General features: G+C 36.3%; 1 protein-coding gene across 3 annotated transcripts; it reads right to left on the bottom strand.

The window, feature by feature from the left end:
- Nucleotides 1-237: 237 nt before the first annotated feature.
- On the bottom strand, nt 238-19,339 carry fam149a (family with sequence similarity 149 member A). 3 transcript variants are annotated; one of them, XM_051860146.1, is made up of 15 exons: nt 13,485-13,815; nt 12,477-12,569; nt 12,216-12,348; nt 11,259-11,401; nt 9,812-9,940; nt 8,031-8,198; nt 7,033-7,217; nt 6,135-6,271; nt 5,939-6,033; nt 5,567-5,746; nt 3,964-4,087; nt 3,236-3,364; nt 2,355-2,433; nt 2,057-2,206; nt 238-766 (listed from the first exon to the last, which is right to left on the bottom strand). In XM_051860146.1, exons 1-15 carry the CDS (start codon nt 13,607-13,609, stop codon nt 690-692), a joined length of 1,947 nt encoding a protein of 648 aa, XP_051716106.1. In that variant the 5' UTR covers nt 13,610-13,815; the 3' UTR covers nt 238-689. The 3 variants fall into 3 exon arrangements, with proteins under 3 accessions (XP_051716106.1, XP_051716105.1, XP_051716107.1); XM_051860145.1 differs by lacking the exon at nt 13,485-13,815 and adding an exon at nt 18,932-19,333 and having other exon boundaries at nt 240-766; XM_051860147.1 differs by lacking the exons at nt 238-766; nt 13,485-13,815 and adding an exon at nt 18,932-19,339 and having other exon boundaries at nt 3,236-3,359.
- Nucleotides 19,340-19,831: the final 492 nt, after the last annotated feature.

The following is a 19,831-nucleotide window of genomic DNA, read 5'->3' as shown; positions in this document are numbered from 1 at the left end:
TGCCAAGTCTTTTGCTAAAGATAGAAAATCACCTTGAATGGCCTGGATTTTATTCTAGTTATCTCATGATTTATCAACTTACAATATTTATGCAAAAAAATTTGAGAATATTATTTGTGAAAGTGAGCATGGTTAAAGTAATTTTAAGACCTCTTTAAAGACAGGCAGGATAGGAAAAGTTGATCGCTGTGATATATTATTGATCCTTTGCCAAATTATATAACAATTTTATTGCAAATGACTCCACCAAGGAGGGGAAAATCTCAATAAAACAGTTTAGCTTAAATCAGTATTATCAACCATCACTGTAAAAGAAATTAACCTGTTGGCCTCAGACATCTGTTTAAGCAGTAAAAACAAATTCATATTAAACTTTACATATGTATTAATTTGCATTAACAAAACATGTTTGGCATTCATTCATCAAAATTGTAAAAAAAAGAAAAAAAAAACAACTGGGATGCATGAGGTGATTTGTCCTGTTAGCGCCAGATTGTTCTCCAGGTCACTGTGGAAAAAACTATCAAGTCCATAAACTGAAGGTACTGCATGTGACAGCTTGTAACTAGACATATGGTGACATTCCATTCAATGTATCACAATAAAGTCATATTATGACAGTGCTTAATGTCATTCATAATGTCCGCCCTGTTACGCTCTTTCATTTAATTACAAAATTAACTCCCCTGCTATGGCATGACAGGCTGAAATTTCTTCCTCACATGCAATGGAAACCGGCTCAACTGTTTCCGATGATTCTGGCCACCTGAAAGCAGATTGTATTGGTGGTTTACTCAGACTTAAAGAAATATTTTCATTATGTGAACCTCTTCTCTACTAGGACTCTGCCTTATTGAAAGTGTTAATTAATCTCCAGCGTCCCAAAAGCTAAATAATGTCCATATCTTACAAATAACTCACACACTTTCCTTTTAATTAAAGCCCCTTTGTCATTGCTTATTTTACTTGTTCATTCATTTGTTGATTCTATACAGTGTACGGTGTGAAGACTGAACAGTTAATTGGTTCAGGCTTTAAAGATAGATTCTATATTAAATAAACAACAACAAAGGGCAATGGATTTAAACTATGTGACACTAACTCTCAGAAAAAAAGGTTCAGTGGGGTTCTATATAGAAAACTATAGGGTTTTTGACTCAATTTTAAAATGCCCCTATTATGCTTTTTTGAATATTACCTTTCATGCAGTGTGTAATATAGATGTTTGTGAAGGTAAAATGTCTGCAAAGTTTTAAAGATCAAAGTGTACTACAAATAAAGTTATTGTCTCCTGAAGAAAGAATCCATTCTGAACTGCCGGAACAAGTCGTCAGCAATTCCAGTCTCACTACATGCTACATGCCTGCATAACAATTTTGCATAATGCCAGCCTATGGTCTTCATTGGCTACCCCTGAACAACGTCTACTTTGACCTGCCCTCAAACACTGTAGTTGAAGCTGAGGCCTGAAAGAGTTTGGTTTGTGTTGCCGACATGTTGAGAAGATGCTGTTTTAACGCTGCTAATCCACTGAGGACTTTATTCAGAAAAAACGATGCCATCGTTCCTATCACTGTGTATCAAGTTTTGAGGAAGCCTCCGGAGCTGAAATTCAGATATGGCAATGGGCGTTTCATTTCCAACACACACTGTAAGCAGTAGACCAATCACAACAGACTAGGACATCTGACCAATCAGAGCAGAGTAGATCAATCACAACAGACTGGGTCATCTGACCAATCAGAACACAGTAGGCTCTCGGAAAGGAAGGATTTAGAGAGACTGAATCTTCGAACAAACCGTTTTGAGACTATGAGAAACGAGGTGGTGTGCAATGTATATTATGACAAAATTAAAGTGTTTTTTTGCCCTTGTAGGAGACAAAATTAGGAACCTTTAAAATAGCATAATAGGGGTTCTATATATAGTTCTATATTTGAAGCGCCTGTCAAAACCCTTTGAGGTTCTATATAGAACCTTTCCTTCTAAGGGTGTAATTAACTGTGTTACTTTTATATTAGATTAAAAAGTAATAATAAGCCAGTACTGCACTGACCAATAGAGCCGAGCAGAGGCATGTTCCCTCCTTCCCCATCAGCGCAGGGCAGACGCTTCCTGCTAGGTGTGGAACACTCCAAGAACCCACTAGCCGTAGAGCTGGTGATACCCATACTGAAGCCTGTCACACCCATAGGTGTGCTCTCACCTAAGTAGCATACAGAAAAAAGCTTTCATTGTCTTACTTTTCCTAAATTACTTATTTTTAAAATTGTAGAAAGCAAAGCCATAGTGTGCTTGTGTTGTCCTTCATGCCAATGGCCAAATCAGGCACCTACTTTGTAAAAGTGACGCACCTTTGACAAGTCCTCGACTTGTCCTCATGTTACAGGCAAAATCCATAGGTGTGAAGGACCTTTTCATAGGGGTGTCGGACTGCAGAATAAAAACACGGCATAAGTTACATCTAACAATAGACTCTGCCATATTTACCTTCTATTTCAAGCAGTGTTACCACAGCAGTGTCTGAACCAGGAAAGTATCTATGTCACTTATTGTAGGGTGTGGTGTCATGTTTCTAAAAGTTGTATAGAACAGTTTTGGGATTTGGTTTTGTTCCACATTAAAGTGCTGGTTACCTATAGCTATAACTGCCTAACATCTGATACCACAATGACTCCTGACAGCACATGTACGCTGTCAAGACTTCTGTTCAATGTATGCATTGTCATCTGCAATGTATGTGATTTTTCAGCTGCACTATACTTTTGAAATTTGTAAAAACAAATTCTACTGGACAATACTATTTCAGTCTTTCAACTTCGATATTTCATGTTTAATTCAATGCATTACTTGCTGTCTGTAATTATTTGTATTTGTAATTTACTAGCAATAATTTCAGTAACACATTAGTATGGGGAACAATTCTCACTTTTAACTAGTTGCTTATTAGCTTGCATGTTGGTTGTTTATTAGCACTTACTGTATAAAGCACATAATAATGCCTTATTCTGCATGACCATATTCTACATCCCTAAATCCTACCCCATACCTAAACTTAAACGCTACAACAACTACCTTACTAACTATTAATAAGCAGTTTATGGAGGCAAAAGTCATAGTTAATAGTGAATATGTGTTCCCCATACCAGTGTTACCATAATTTCAAAGTAAATCCTAGAACAACATTTTTTTCCAGTGTAAATACTACACTATTATCATAATTGTAGGAAATTACTCTGAATGTATGAGTAGTATTGGGCCGAGACAGAGACTCCAGCATCAGGGTGGGCTCTCTCAATGGTGGGAGATTGTTTACTGCGTGCATGACACTGGTAGCTCCGCCTCTTAGGATCCTCCCTCTGAGCTAGGAGATATAGAGAAAGATCACAGCTGTGACTCTGAAATCAAACCAAATTAGTGCAGACTGAATAGCCAAACAAAATACACATTTAATTACACAGAACTTTTTGCCATATTCCTTTCAATTAAAATGCAGATATTAGTTTAAGATAGTTTAAGATAAATTTCTATAAAAGAGCAAAGGGCAACCGTGTTTACTGTTTCTAATGTCAACTAGACTATGGAGGCAATAGGCCCCTTTCACCCATTTAAAAAAAATGCTGCTATCTCTGTTTACAGAGATCAAAGTCTGCACACTTTTTTCAGGATTAGTTTAATGAACAGAAAGTTCAAAAGAACAGTGATCATTTGAAATAGAAATATTTTGCAACATTAAATGTAATATTTGACTAGTTTCATTTTTCTGACCCCATACGCTTAAATGGTAATGTATGTATTTAAAATATTCATATGTTCTTTTCTAGCAAATAAATTAACTATAAATTGCCATTGCAGGCTGGCTGAGTTAAAAAAAAATCAAAGGTGATGATACATGCATGAATCTCTTCAGATTAGGCAGATCAATAGTCTGCAGGCCACAGTGACACCGGTGTGGCTTGTTACCTGCATAATCCTGGAAATAGGTGTGTAGTATTCTTGCTCTGGAGACTCAGAGTGTATCTGAGGAAGCCTGTGGTTTTGAACGGCACTCACTGGGGGAGAGGGCAGGCTTTCATTCACAGTGGATCTGTAAGAAACAAACCCAAGAACACATACTAACTCTAATTAGCAATCTGCATGTTTACTCATGACTGATACCCCTGCAGAAGCTCAAGGCTATATTTCTATGATTTTCCAAGTGATGACAAGGTTAAAAGTGTTACAATTAATAAGGTGCAATGTAGCTTGAGGGACCAATTTAACAAGCGCTTTTAAAAAGAGTCTGCATTTCAAAGAAGGTCTCAGCCTGTTATAACGCGACCCCAGTAGACCTAGCATTGAATAATTTGCAGCCACATATTCTGAAAGAGTTGCATCATGCATAAAGTTGTTGCTGCAGAAGAATCTCTCGTATTGCATTCTTTACGTAAAACTTGTGAGGATATAAAACTGTGCACTAAGAGGTATAGTTCATCCAAAAAATCTTCTCAGAGAAGCACAAAAGATGGTATTTCGCTCATGTAATTGCATTAAATGGTGACTGGAGCTTTCAAGCTTCAAAAAAGGACTATATAAAAGCACCTTAAAATTATCATAAAAGCAGCCCATATGTCTTGTGCACTATATTCCCAGTGTTCTAAAACCATATGATATATATTTTTTTTTTTGATGAAAAAAAAAAACTTTATTTACAGTCTTCACTTCCAGGGAGCTGTTAAGGGAGCTCTGCAACTAGATCCATCAGTGAGTTGAACCTAAGAACCGAATCAGTTTGGTGAACTGTATGAACTGATTCAATGAACTGATTCTGATTCAAAAGGGAAAAAAATGTCATGAGTTGAACATCATTACTTTTTTCATGAAGTCTCATGATGGTGCCAATTAAGGATGTCAATATTATCAGCGATTAATGACTAAAGTTGCCATGAAATTAAAATTGATATTTCTTTTTTATTAAATATTGCAGTATTTATTATAAATGATTTATCCATGCACATCATTTTTTTTTTAAATTCATGTGCCCTTGTAATCTTTAATCAAAATAACTTCCCCTCCTCTCTGTTACAACTCCTCTTCTCTTCTCTTCTCTTCTCTTCTCTTCTCTTCTCTTCTCTTCTCTTCTCTGATGACGTATTTACTGGCGCAAGGACAGGGCAACCTGTCACTCAAATGAGATCGCACCAATAGCAATAGGCAAAATCAAGTCCCGCTCTACATTTTTCTTGTTCAAGAAGACTTTCACTCAGATATATGTCACAACAGAGAAGAAAAGACTATCGCAACTTCCGTTTCATGCCAACTTTTCATTCATTTCATTCAATTGCTCACACAAAGTTGTCATATGGCTTCAAAAGTCTTGAAAACTAGTGCAAAATTCATGCGAACTACTTTTATGATACATCTGTGATGCTCTTTTGACATTTTTAGAGCTCTCAGTTTATATTCCACAGAAGAAACAAAGTCATAAAGGTTTGGAATGACATGATGGTAAGTAAATAGTGACAGAATTGTCATTTTTGGATGAACTATCCCTTTAAACTCCTACAATAATGTATGCTGAGCTTACAGTCTAGTTCCACGTAAGAGTTGGCTTCCATTTCCTATAAGGTTGTGGTACATCCGAACCCTGCCACTGAGTCTGGGGAGTCTGCGCTGGGCTGCAGGTTTCTGTATGAGTACACTGGACCCTCTCAGAGTTTGAGTCTTCACACACATCAACACGCTCGGTGCATCATCTGGGTCATATCTTTAGGAGAAGCCAAGACAGATCAAGTTGTAGGTCTTCATTTGTTTTCATATTGATTTATCTGTAGTTAATAAACTTCTAAATTTGGTTCCTTATTAAATAGTCTTTCAAAAAAGAAATAGCAATAGAAAAACTGTTTTGTTTAGTTTTTGTAGGGTTAGATATGAACTTTCCAAACTCCAAAAGACTTACAAGGCTCTCTCACTAAATCCCTGATGTCTCTGTTGCAGTGGCTTTGCTTGGATTGTCATAACACCATTTAAATTAATCTTGTAGGCACTTGAGTCCTGATAGAAGAAATGGCAAATTCATAACATGAGAACAAAGTAACAGACAGAACCTCAACTTTGCAGCAAAGTGCATGTTTCTTGTAGGTCGTCACCCATACATTATTGCTGCATGTTGACAGGAATGTGGTTCTGCTACTAGAACCTCTGGAAGACAGAAGTTGAGGTCCTTTAACGGAGATCTGAGGTGAAGGCACTTGACTGGAGCTCTCTAATGTTCTCCTCTCTGTTGCTCCATCTGATGCCAAAAGAACATTAGGAATTGAGGGAAATCTCCAACAATGCACTTAACTGCTGGCAAATAAGCAACTGAATTTCATTTTATTACTCCAAAATGCCACAGAGTAGCACAAACTCACTTAGGGTCAAATACAGTTCATTCTGATGATGCATCAAGGATCTTATCATTGAGTTTTTATCATTGATCATTATTATTTGAATATTATGATTTTTTTAAAACATATTTACCATATCAAAGGAGTCACTCATTTTGATCATGGTTTCCACAAATATATTAAGCAGCACAACTGTTTTCAAAATTGTAATAATAATAAGAAATGTTTCTTGAGCAGCAAATCAGCATATTAGAATGATTTCTGAAGGATCATGTGACACTGAAGACTGGAGTAATAATGCTGAAAACTCAGCTTTGCCATCACAGGAATAAATTATATTTTAAAACATATTAAAATAGAAAGTAGTTATTTTAAATTGCAATGATATTTCACTATATTACTATTTTGGCTGTACTCTTGATCAAATAAATGTAGCCTTTGTAAGCATAAGAGAATTATTTAAAAAAATATTAAAAAATCGTACCGACCCCAAACTTTTGAACAGAAGTATACATAAATGGACTAAAAGCCACAAAACTCCACTTTCATTTTCAAGTGGTCTTTATGCATGCAAAAGCTGTGTTCTTCACCCACCCAGGATCTATCGATCACATATATACTTATGGCTAATTCTGTTTAGTTGGTTTCAGTAATTCAGACACACCAGAAAGTTGTTTCTCCCAGTACTTGTGTAAGAGCTCCTCGAGAAGACCCACCACCTCCCTCCACACGTCATCAAACAGCTCATCTGCAACTGCGTCACGGATGCATGCATGAGGGGATACTGGTGGGACTCCACCCCTGGGGGCCACGGATGAAGACTTCCTCTGATCCACCTCCTCATCCTCCCTACAGTCAAAAAAATTACACAAGAGCTACAATAAAATATTCCCTTCTGACAGGATGCCTTAAACGGGTGCACACTATTAACAGTCCATTTATGGTGAATAAAACTGCAGATAACATCATGTAACTAAGCTAGATAGCAATTGTAGAATTTAGATGATGAAAAATACTATTTTTGATTCAATGGAAATCAAATTTGTGGTAGGTAGACTGGGGCTAGTTTTTGCAACATATACTGTAATCATAGTCAAATTTTTTGAGTCAAATTTTGTTCGTTGTTTTAAACACTGTTTAAAACCCTCTTAAATAGTAATATTCTTTTAATTTTTTTAACAAAAATTTCAGGTAACACTTTAGTTTAAGGTCCAATTCTCACTATTAACTACTGAAGTTGCTTATTAGCATGAATATTACTAGGATATTGGCTGTTTATTTGTACGTATAAAGCACATATTAATGCCTTATTCTGCATGACCTTATTCTACATCCCTTAATCCTACCCAATATATGAACTTAACAGCTACCTTACTAACTATTAATAAGCAGTAAATAGGAGTTAGTTAATAGTAAGAACTGGACCCTAAACTAAAGTGTGATCATATTTTGGAGCAAATGTTCAATGGCCAAGAATTTAAGGCATGCATACTTTCAAAAATAAAACTACACTGAGGAATATTCACTGAAGTAAAAAGTGACAACTTGTCCCAGTCTTCACTACAATTATGGTTTGTTCATGAAGCAAAAAAAAAAAAAAAACCCTCATCTGTTGCATTATAATATAGGGGTATGATAGTATAGTAAGTACTTGTGACATACATTTCTTTTCCATCATAAGCCAAAAACTCCTCTATGCTGCCCTCTGCTTCATACACCTCCTCTTCTTCACTGAGGTAGAGTGAATGCTCAGAGGGAGGAGAGCTAGAGCTTGGGACAGACTGCTCACACCAAAGGCCTGGGGCCAGACTGCGGCCTGCTACATACAGCCTGCAGGTAGAGAGAGACAGAGAGAGAGAGCGAGAAAGAGAGAAATGAGGGAGGAAGCAAATTCTTGCCACAGCCAGGCCAGACTGATAAATGCATTGCCAGTGGACATGTTCAGTGCAGTGTCTTCAGAACATATTGCATATTTTTAATCAGGTGAGAGGCCTTATCCTTGAGGGTTGGTTTTATGTGTTATATCAAATTTATAATGTATGATAGGCTTCAGTGCATATTTCAAAACAATAGATAAGTGCAGTCAAGCAAAAAGAAAGAGCTAAGCCCAGAAACCAATCAATTGACTGAGCTCATTAATCAAGAGATAAAGGACCCCAAACATTTTTTGTAAGATAAGACTGACCTTAAAAGGTTCAAGAGTAACTCCAGCGATAAACAAAATACCTTAATAATTGTTTAATACCAAAAAATTGTTGAAGAGAATTATATGTATACATATACATATAAATAGATAAATATATATATATATATATATATATATACACACACACACACACACATACATATATACAGTCAAACCAAAAATTATTCAGACATTTTTTATATTTTTTTATATATTTTTACTAGTGGGTGCAGGACACTATAGTTGATTTATGTAAGTGAGGATAGCAAAATAAAGTAAACTGACATATTATACCCAAAAATTCTTCATACAGTGGACTACCAGAAAAACTGATAAAAATTTGGAACCAAAAATTATTCAGACACTTTGACCTGACCATGTTTTGCTTAAGTGTTATCTGACATAATTAAGATTATTTTTCTGACACAGTTTAACTGAGATCTTGTCATATTTTATTACCATTTTTTTAAACTACAGTGAATATACTGTATTAATGAATGAAATGTTCAAGGTGTCTGAATAAATTTAGGTTTGACTGTATTCATATCGCAAAGTTTAATTTTTGCAATTATTCCTGTGATTGCAAAGCAAATGCTAATTTGGTGCTTACAAAATATTTAATTAATTATCAATCTTATTAAATATCAGTTATGCTTCTTAATATTTTTGTGGAAAGGGAAACTTTTTTTAAGATTCTTTGATGCATAGAAAGTTATATAAAGAATAACATTAATTTGAAAAAGAAATCTGTCACTTTTAATCAATGTAATGTGTTTCTGCTGAATAAAAATAAACTTTTGAACGGTAGTCTATCTAATTATTTTCTTTAAATTAATTAATTGAAGTTATGACACCATACAAAAAAGGCGTTAAGACGACTGCAAGTAGCCTAATCAAATACAGTTTTTTAAAAGCGAATAGCTGAGGTTTCTATTGTACCCAGAAGTTTTAAAGGTCGTTGAAACCATCTGCACAGACCTCCATCACTGCTCACTGCCCGGAGTGGACAATCAGCCTTGTCAACCAACAGTGTAGTACAACTTTTAATAAGAGCCTCATTTAAATCACAATTTCATTCAGTGTTTTTATAGTTGAAACCATAAAATCATCCTTCCTGGGAGCTGTTAAACCAAAGCCTTAAAATAAAAGAACTAAACAACTATAATAATTTTAATTAAACATTAATTATAACCCATGTATTTTTGTCATTTTAACTCAATGACTCAAAATATCAATTTCATTTTACTGAAGGGCTTACTCGCTATGGTCTTCCCTCTTGTCCAGGCAGGTGGGTGTGGAGAAGGATGAGGTTCTGGCACTGGACTCTCGTCTACAGATGTACTGAACACCCTCCTGTTTGGGAGCCTCCAACTGGTTTCCTAAAATTCTGTGGTCAAGGACACAACACAACGAGACAGTATCAATTAGCAGGTTGTGCACCATTCACAAATGATTTGAGAATTCCTATTCAGTCAGTTTGTTGAATTGTTATTTAATTTTAAGTGGACTGAACGAAGCAATAGCACACTTGGGGAAAAAACCCTCCTTTACTAATTCATAAACATCACATTAGTACTATCAATGACGGAGTGGGCTGTTTTTGAGAAGTAACAAGGAGACAGCATTGTGTATGTAGCTGTCACAGATAAAGGTGTATTTTCTTTCTAAACATTTCAGTTATTTACTTTGTGGAAAGGTATTTTTTATTATAAATGTTGTGTATTTTATTATGAATGTTCATTTGAAAATTGTATTCGAGTAGCACAATAATTTGGTAACAGCGACACCTACAGATGAACAAAGTGAAGTGTTAGTTTGAACCTGTCATGTGATCTAGCTAGCTGAATATCAGAACCATGAGGAGATGCACATGCACGTGTCTGATAGGAAAGAACATTTGCTTGAAAAAATGTCTCCAAATGTCTATTAGATTTAGAAGGCGCACACGGTATGTTGTTTGTTTTTTTGGATTTCATCTGTTAATTTAAGTTAATGTACTGTGTTAATAGCCTACTGGTTCAATAAGGACTTGGCTAAACTGTGACGTGGACAGAAAACGCATTCACACATGTATACATCCAAATGTAATTTTATTTTAAGTTTTCCAGTGTCAAAATGATGTCAAGATGGTATGATAATGGGGGTTCTGACCTTTTGTGAAAAGGATATTAAACACAAGACATCATTTGAAGCTTGATTTTTCTGATCAGAAGAAAACGTTCAGGAGCCGTTACAGTATGATAGTGCTTTTATACAGCTTTTTTTTTTTTTAAACAAAACACTAATATTGAATAACTTACCTTTAAGAAATAATATTGCTAGTTATTTTTTTCTGTTTTTGCTCTCCCCTCCCAATGACTCAGTTGAGCGAATGATTCAGTGACTCATCCATAAAACGGCACTTGATTCCTTTCTGAATGAATCACTGTTTTTGAACGAATCAGTTGAATGAATGATTCAGTGACTCATCCATAAAGACACTTTTCACCACGTACTCAATGTTGTAGAGAACTGTTGTGGTGCTTAATATTTTTGTGGAAACTGATACATTTTTTTTCAGTATTATATGATGAATATAATTTGGAATAGAAAGTATTTTCTTTAATTTAACTTAGTGAACTTTAAAAATCTAAGTATGCCTAACCCTTTTAGCCACAGAACAGTCAAATTTCTCTCACAAATCTCTTTGCTCAAAGGAGCTGTACCTGAGATGGGGGGTGTGTCCGTTCCACTCCTCACACTCCTCCTGCAGGGACTCTGAGCGGCTGCTGACTCTCCCCTCATACAGCAGCTCATCCACAGAGTTAAAGAGCTGACGCACATGCTGAGTATTCGCCCGCTCAAACTCCTGCATGCAAGCCAAACCAAACACTAAAACATTCAATGAACATACAGAGAATCCTACAGCTGAGGAGATGGTGCTAGCAGCTAGTGATGCATTTGCAAAAATAACAGTTAGACTTATGCACTAAAAACAGTGAGAGGCTTTAAAATGATAAACAGAAAAATGCCCTGTTGTAGATGTCTCTTATTTTTCAAGTATTTATTACATGGTACATTTTAATTCTAATAAATGTGTTGTACGCTATTCAGAAATTAACTGAGAATTCATTTTACATTCCAATTCAATTAATGATTTTCAACTGATGTAGCAAACAGGATACATAAATCTAATAAGAATTGGAATTTATATATATAAATATATATATATATATATATAAACCATAAATATGTCATACACATAATATATTTTCATAATACAAATAATACATTTTCAAAAATTTATATAAATATTAATATTCAGTGTTTTTTTCTCTTTTACATGGACCTCTTAAATACTTGATTCTGATTCAACATCATTCAACATGTTTTATATAAATAAAATATAGAACACTAATCCATTCAATTATTTCAACTCAAGTTAATATTTCAATATTTTTCAATTCAGTAAATTCCCCTGTCATTCCAATTCAAATTCCAATTAAGCTTCCTCTGGAGTGTGGCAAATTAAATTCAAGCTCTCATGAACAAAAATATCTAAAAAAAAAAAAATCTCATTCATTGAAATGGAGTTGATTCTAAAATTCAAAATGTTGCCCAACCCTGATGAAAAGGGTAAAAAAAAAAAAAAAAAACATCTGGAAGAAGAACAAAGGCATTACATCATATCTCCAGGAGCAGATGGAGCTGTGTTCTGTGGAGAGACCGGGGCCAGTGCCTGGGCTGCTGGAGCGGGAGGGGAGGTGGCTCACGGGGGTAGTGCCACCGGCAGATGACTGTCCACATGACGAGATACTACCAATGAAGAAATGAGGCATTACTCCAAGGACTCTGTTTTCTATTATCAAATGTCATTAATATGTAGTAGAGCTGAACCCTTACAATAAGTTCTGAATATCCTGAAACAGAAATGATTGCATTACCTGAGGCCACTGTTTGGGACCCTGTTGACACTTCTGGTAAATGGGGCAGGCACTGCGTTAATGCTTTTGTTAGGTTCGCTGAGCAGCTTTTTCCTGATGCATGATATGGGAATAAGAATGAAGATGGGTCCATCCAGTTAATGAAAATGAGTCCATTTATGCCTTGTACAGAACGCATGCTGCAGTGATACATTCAGAGGCATTTATTAAACTGTAAAACACAATAAGCATCCTTTGGTTAACATGCTACACTTCATCTAAAACTATTTTAAAATGGAATCTGCTAATTGTTTTATAATTATTATGCATGCAGCTATTATAACCTCATATTATTTTAGAGACTACATAACAACATATATTAGCTGAAAGAGGGACTATTTAAAATGAACTAATCAAGGCAAAGAGCTTTTGTTATGAAAAGCATATCCAGCTGGAGGTATAAGAGGGTCACATGATGCTGTCGCCTTCAAGCTTTCACTCTTTGTCTCAAACTGCCTCTAATCTATCAGACAATTATGTCATGAATAATTTAAACAGTACAAGATCAAAGTACAATATACAGGCATGTTGGAGTGTCACATTTATCACTATGACAACAAGAAGCTTTATCTGTAAATGTTATATAGTAAAATAGAGAACAGAGTAATTTTTAATTTTTTAAACATGCTTATTTTACATTGCTTTATATCATTTAAATATCTCTTTTTGTCTCTTAAGATTTGTCACCATTCAGTATCAGTGTTTATCGAGACCTCTGTGAATAAAATGAGTGTTGGTTATAACTGTAACCCACAAAAAATTAGTTTAAAAAGATTATTAAAAACAAAATGACAGCATATGTCATATACATGACAATTGTAATTTGATTTTTGGAGTTATAACTTGCATACTTAATACAAGACCTTGTAGATGTAACAAAATATGTTATTAAAATTCCAATAATGCATAACGTTACGACGAGTTGTGATTGTTCCTTCAAAAAACCCTTTCAAAAATGCTAGAACTTACCCAATTACAATGAGTCCAGCATGTCTGTCATGGCACGCTGCCCTGTAGCTGTCTGGGTAGTGAGAAAGCACAAGAGGTAGGGTGGCCAAAGATGAGGCCCACCCAAAGCCCAGTGCACTGTGCATGGGTAATCAGTGGTACCCAGCCAGATAGCTTAAAGAACAAACAGCAACATTCACACTTTCAGATCAGCCATCAGAAATGTGTGACTTCTTGTTTCCCCTGCAGGTCAACATGAGTTTCCTTCTCTTCCTCTCGCCCAGAGGTGCCTCTGATCTGTTCCTTCAGCTCCATCAAGGGAGTGTTTGGACACGCTACAGTAGCACAGCACGGGTGCATGAAAGTCCCCACCCTCCCCTGCGTGACTCACAGGTGTACACACCTTACCATCCATCCCAGAGGAGCTTTTTCCATAAGATTTTTTTTCCATCCTGGAGTATAATCATGAAACTCTCAAATAGAAAATGTTTCTAAGAATAAGACATCTAAAATGACATTTTAAGTATATCCAGCAGATATATCTATACACCGATCAGGCATAACATTATGACCACTGACAGGTTAATAACACTGATTATCTCTTCATCACGGCACCTGTTAGTGGGTGGGATATATTAGGCAGCAAGTGAACATTTTGTCCTCAAAGTTGATGTGTTAGAAGCAGGAAAAAAGGGCAAGCGTAAGGATTTGAGCGAGTTTGACAAGGGCCAAATTGTGATGGCTAGACGACTGGGTCAGAGCATCTCCAAAACTGCAGCTCTTGTGGGGTGTTCCCGGTCTGCAGTGGCCAGTATCTATCAAAAGTGGTCCAAGGAAGGAACAGTGGTGAACCTGGTCAGAATACACAGTGCATCACAGTTTGTTTTGTATGGGGCTGCATAGCCGCAGACCAGTCAGGGTGCCCATGTTGACCCCAGTCCACCGCCGAAAGCGCCAACAGTGGGCACGTGAGCATCAGAACTGGGTCTGAAAGAAGGTGGCCTGGTCTGATAAATCACATTTTCTTTTACATCACATGGATGGCCGGGTACGTGTGCATGGCTTACCTGGGGAACACATAGCACCAGGATGCACTATGGGAAGAAGGCAAGCCGGCGGAGGCAATGTGATGCTTTGGGCAATGTTCTGCTGGGAAACCTTGGGTCCTGCCATCCATGTGGATGTTACTTTGACACGTACCACCTACCTAAGCATTGTTGCAGACCATGTATACCCTTTTATTGAAACGGTATTCCCTGGTGGCTGTGGCCTCTTTCAGCAGAATAATGATAATTAATCAAAGTAAAAATGGTTCAGGAATGGTTTGAGGAGCACAACAATGAGTTTGAGGTGTTGACTTGGCCTGACATGGAAGAGTAGAGATTGTTGAATAAAGAAAAATTATTTTTGTTTTGTTTTTGCACACAAAAAGTATTCTAGTCGCTTCATAAAATTAAGGTTGAACCTCTGCAGTCATGTGGATTATTTTAACGATGTTTTTAGTGTCTTTCTGGACCTTGAAAGTGGTGGTTAAATTGCTGTCTATGGAGTCAGAAAGCTCTCGGATTTCATCAAAAATATCTTACTTTGTGTTCCGAAGATGAACGAAGGACTTACGGGTGTGGAACGACATGAGAGTGAGTAATTAATGACAGAATTTTCATTTTTGGGTGAACTAACCCTTTAATACAATCGACAGAAATAAAAAGCTAACCTAAGGCTATATGTGAACTACACCACGTTGGCTCGACTTCAACGTCACCACCACTTTGAAATTTCGAGTTAGAATAGCTGGCAAGAGCGCGATTATAAACACAAGGAGGCTGTGAAGTTGGATTAGTGCGTAGATGAATTTACCTGTTCGGTGTGATGACGTTTAATGTCCCCGACAACATCTGTAGTCCCATTTAGCAACAGCCCTTTTCAAGACATGTAGGCTAAAAGCTTAAAAAATCCTGAGTTTAGCTAAGGGCCCTTATGGAAAGAAAATATATTTTCCTATATATGAATGATCAATATATTACATGATTTAACAGTATATTTGAAAATATACAGAAAAATATATTGCATAAATACTGAATAATATTGAATAATACATAAGGAAATGCCGCTTTTCATATATTGAAAAATATGTGATAATATATTTACTAATATATCATAATGTATGTAATTTTATATTCAGTAATATACTTCATAATATATAGATTTATGTGTGATCAGATATGGTACTGCATGCATAATATATTGCAGATATATTTACTCATGCAGTATAAACATATATGGTAAAATATATTATGTAACACATTTCTTATATTTTATAATTACTAACATCTTAAATATTTCATATTTTCAAGTTAGTTAACAAAAGAGTTACCAAAGAGACTATCACTGTGCTATAGCATGCACAGACTTTACTTTTTAAATAAAGTTATTTTAGTCTTAATGGTGTTCAGCCAATCATAAACCTAATCAAAGGCTCTACTCTTCAGGAGAATGGTAACCCCAAAAACTCACACATACCAGAAAACCTTTTAAATTCCAAAATAATACAACTTTAAACACTAACAGATCTCCCCCTATATCAATATTGAGCAAAACACATGAAATAACACTTAATTTTAACATTTACTCTCCTTTAACAGTCAGAAGCAAAGCATGCTGGGAACTAGACGTCTGTTGTAACCACTGATTGTAACTCGTTCCATGAATGTGTGTATATATGTGTGTACAATACATTCAAATTTATATGGGAACATCAAACATGTATGTGCAATATATGTACACAATAAAGGGTAGAACTTTATGAATGTAAAGCTATTTTTGTCTTCATTTGTAAATATTTTATATATAGCCATACATGGTCAATGCATATATTGCAGTATATTGAAAAATATAAGCACTAGTTTCCCATATATGTAAATGTATTATGTGTATCGCATTATATTTTGCAGTATATTCCCATATATTTTTGTTCCGTAAAGGGGGTTTTAGACATCACATGTCCCTTTCCAAAAAGCATTTTATGTCAACTACTACTTGATATCTCTCTTAAACGGTAATAGATAAAGACAACAACAAGAGCACTCTGTGCACACAGGAGCACAAACTGACACCACATGCAGCTACAGAAGAAGTAGCACAGAGAAAGGGGAAAACTAATTAGCAGCGGGTGAGGGCTTCAACGGTTGGCAGGGGTCAACGAGGAAGCCCAGCTTCAGTAGCGGCTCAGGTTTCTCTCACAGAGCAAACAGCAAATAATTTCAACAGGTTGCCCGCCAGAGCCTAATGAAACATGCATGACCAGCATGGCAGCAGAAAGCCTCAGATGACTGACATGGATTCTTTCTCTTGTCTGGCTTTTAGCAGCAAGCACAACGAGACAGTGATTTCACTCAGTACAAGCCTGTCAAATTTTACACCATTCCAAAGTTCAGACATAACATCAAACCTCACTTGTCAAATATGTATAAAACAATTATCTTGCAAAACAGAACATCAAAGTATTATATAAATATTTAGGCTGAGTGTATATATGAGAGTTTTGGTTCTTAATGTCATACTATTTGTTTAGAAATCTATGGTATGTGTTGCTCAAAAAATATTGCACAACAACAATTTGAACTGATTTTGATTTTTGATGTTCAGGAATTTTCAGTAATTCATTAAAACTAGACCACCAGTTTGTCACTTGTTGCATTTATGATGGTATACAGAAGTCAGCAGAAGGGATATTGGCATCTCAAGAACTACACTGATCAAACAAAAAAACAAACAATAAATAAATAAATAAATAAATTGTAGAATATGAATCATAATATTTCAAACAAATACATAAATAATCGTATGTGCTGTAGGGAAATGTATATCTTGAAGAGTGAAGTGTAATAAAACAATTAGTGATCTTTAACCATATTCTGTCAGGACCACTATAGTCAAAAGCCACGTTTCCACCGCAAGAACTTTCCCCAGGAACTATGGACCTTAGGTTAGTACTCGGTGTGTTTCGACTGCAGGAACCAGGGTCTAAATGAAGATCTGGGTAAAAATTTCCCCCTCAAAAAGTCCTTGCCCGTGAGGTAGTACTTTGTCAAAGTTCAGGAACTTTTGGGGGTGGGACTTGGATGCTGAACATGCTGATTGGTTGAGTTCATGCATCATTTTGATTGGTTGACTCCACCAGCATTTTATTTCAACCACCATTTGCTGCGATGCATGCAGTAGAGTTGTTTGCTATTCGAATCAACAACTGAGTTAAAAAAAATATGCTTAAATGTGAAGGACGAAACCCAGTTGGAACTGGAAAGTCACGTGCAGTCCTATGACATTTAGACCGCGATGGAAACGGAGACAGCAACAGGTCTGGGGGAAAAAAAGTTCCTGAGGGAAAAAAGTTCCTGGGACAAATTGTTCTGGGAAATTTAGGTGGAAAAGCAGCTAAAGATGATTCCCTGCTCATCCATGCAGCCTGGCATGGATAATAGCAGGGAGAGCAGCGATAAGGTAAACAGAACAGAACCAACATAAAGGTATGCAGATATTATTAATGTCCTTAATGACAATAATTTAATGTAACAACATGATTCAAGAAAAATTAGTCTGATTTAAAGACGTTAGGTACATCAGAGGCCGAGTCCTGACTGGACGAGAGGAGCTGGGGATGGAGGAGGGTAATTAGCTCCTGAGCAACACGATAAAGCTGCTAATAATACTGAATGGACCTTATATATAGGGATGCTGTGATAGGCGTTGTATTTCTATAAGTAGACGTGGATCAGATGAGTCAGCTGATGCGAGCTTGACTAATGTGACTTGCCAGAACTAACGCTATGCTTGATATTAGCTATATAAAACACAGTAAATCTATTCTTAAACTCTTCTTAAGCACAACAATGCTCAGTTTCACTCACTGAACAATCCCCAAGCCTTTGTATAATTCCATTCCACTTTTATTCAAAAGACACAGTGTCTGAAAGACGGTAACCTTCTTTATAAAACTGCATTAAAGGAAAGCTGTACACATTTGCCTCCATCAATTTTCAAAGATCAGCTCTAGTGAGGGATTTCAGTCGTAACTAAATGCTGGTGTAGATCGAGCAATTAGATATGCTCGTGCCAGAGGAAAGACTATACCCTGATTCTCTGACATTAGTCTTGTATTAATTAGTTATCAAGTAGTGAGCACAATTCAATTAAATATTAAAGGTCTTGCCATGAAAGAACACCGTTTTGACTGTGTTTTAAGTGTTAATTTATTAGCTATACAGCAGCACTAAAAAACAGCGTTGCCCCTTATTCCCCAAGTAGCTAGTTGTGTAGCTTAGCTAGACATAACTTTTTCCTAGCTTAAATAGACAGAACACCCTAAGACACCTAAACTTGAATAGAAAAGAAATTCTAAATATTATTCTCAAAGAATCTACAAAACTTGAATGAATGTTTGACATGAAGGCGAAGGAGAAGGAACTTACTTAAAGCTGTCATCACTCTCTCGGACCGGACTCATATTGTCCTGAGCACTTCTTGTCCTCTTCCATTGAAGTGTTCGCTCCGAGTCTAGCGGGGACTTGTCGAAACCACAGCGATAAATTCTGTCAGGAAAGCCATGCTGGAACTTTGGGCCGGTAGAGCCGCCGCTTGGCTCGATGCGCTCTACGGTCACCTGCATTAATGAACGTGACTGACAGCTTACCCGCGCTGACAACGAGAGCGACGCTCCGCGTAGGTTACAGACAAAGCAGGTGACAAGCTGTCACTCACAGAACGTGACGCTGTTACTATCTGCCAGTAACATATCTTACTGACAACCACAGTCGAATTTTGGGGAGGCTAATTAAGACTTACACCCCTCAACAAAAGACAAAACTGAGGGTTACTCAGAAGTGAGTAGCTCTTTTTACATACACTTCTTAAAACAATGTTTAAGTAGGCTAATCACAAAGATTACAAGTTAAACGCGCAAAATAGAAGAACAATACCTATAACCTACGCTGTAAAATGAAGGTAATGTGTACTAATAATTCTAAAAATAGTTATTTAATATTCTTTAAATATATTTTTATAATCCCAAAATCTCAATAATAAACAACTGATGCAAAATAAACTGATATACATCATGAATGCGATCACCTAGGTGCAATTTACGCGTAGAACACTAGATGGAGCCATAGAACAGCAGATGCCAGTGTTACCATAGGTTTGCTCTTAGCACTAGTAGGCTACTCGCATGCTTTTTTCCCCATCAGAATTTTTCAACGTTTTCAATATTATCATTATCATTGCAAAAAATGTTTCAATGTGTTTTCAATAACACAAGAGGCCAATTAATCATTAATGTAAAAGAATTGGGCAGAGGCCCTTTCAAAGAGCTG

Source organism: Ctenopharyngodon idella, chromosome 14, assembly GCF_019924925.1.
Source record: "Ctenopharyngodon idella isolate HZGC_01 chromosome 14, HZGC01, whole genome shotgun sequence".
Classification (NCBI taxonomy): domain Eukaryota; kingdom Metazoa; phylum Chordata; class Actinopteri; order Cypriniformes; family Xenocyprididae; genus Ctenopharyngodon; species Ctenopharyngodon idella.
The sequence above is the reverse complement of the archived record's forward strand: the minus strand, read 5'-3'. Positions and strand labels throughout refer to the sequence as shown.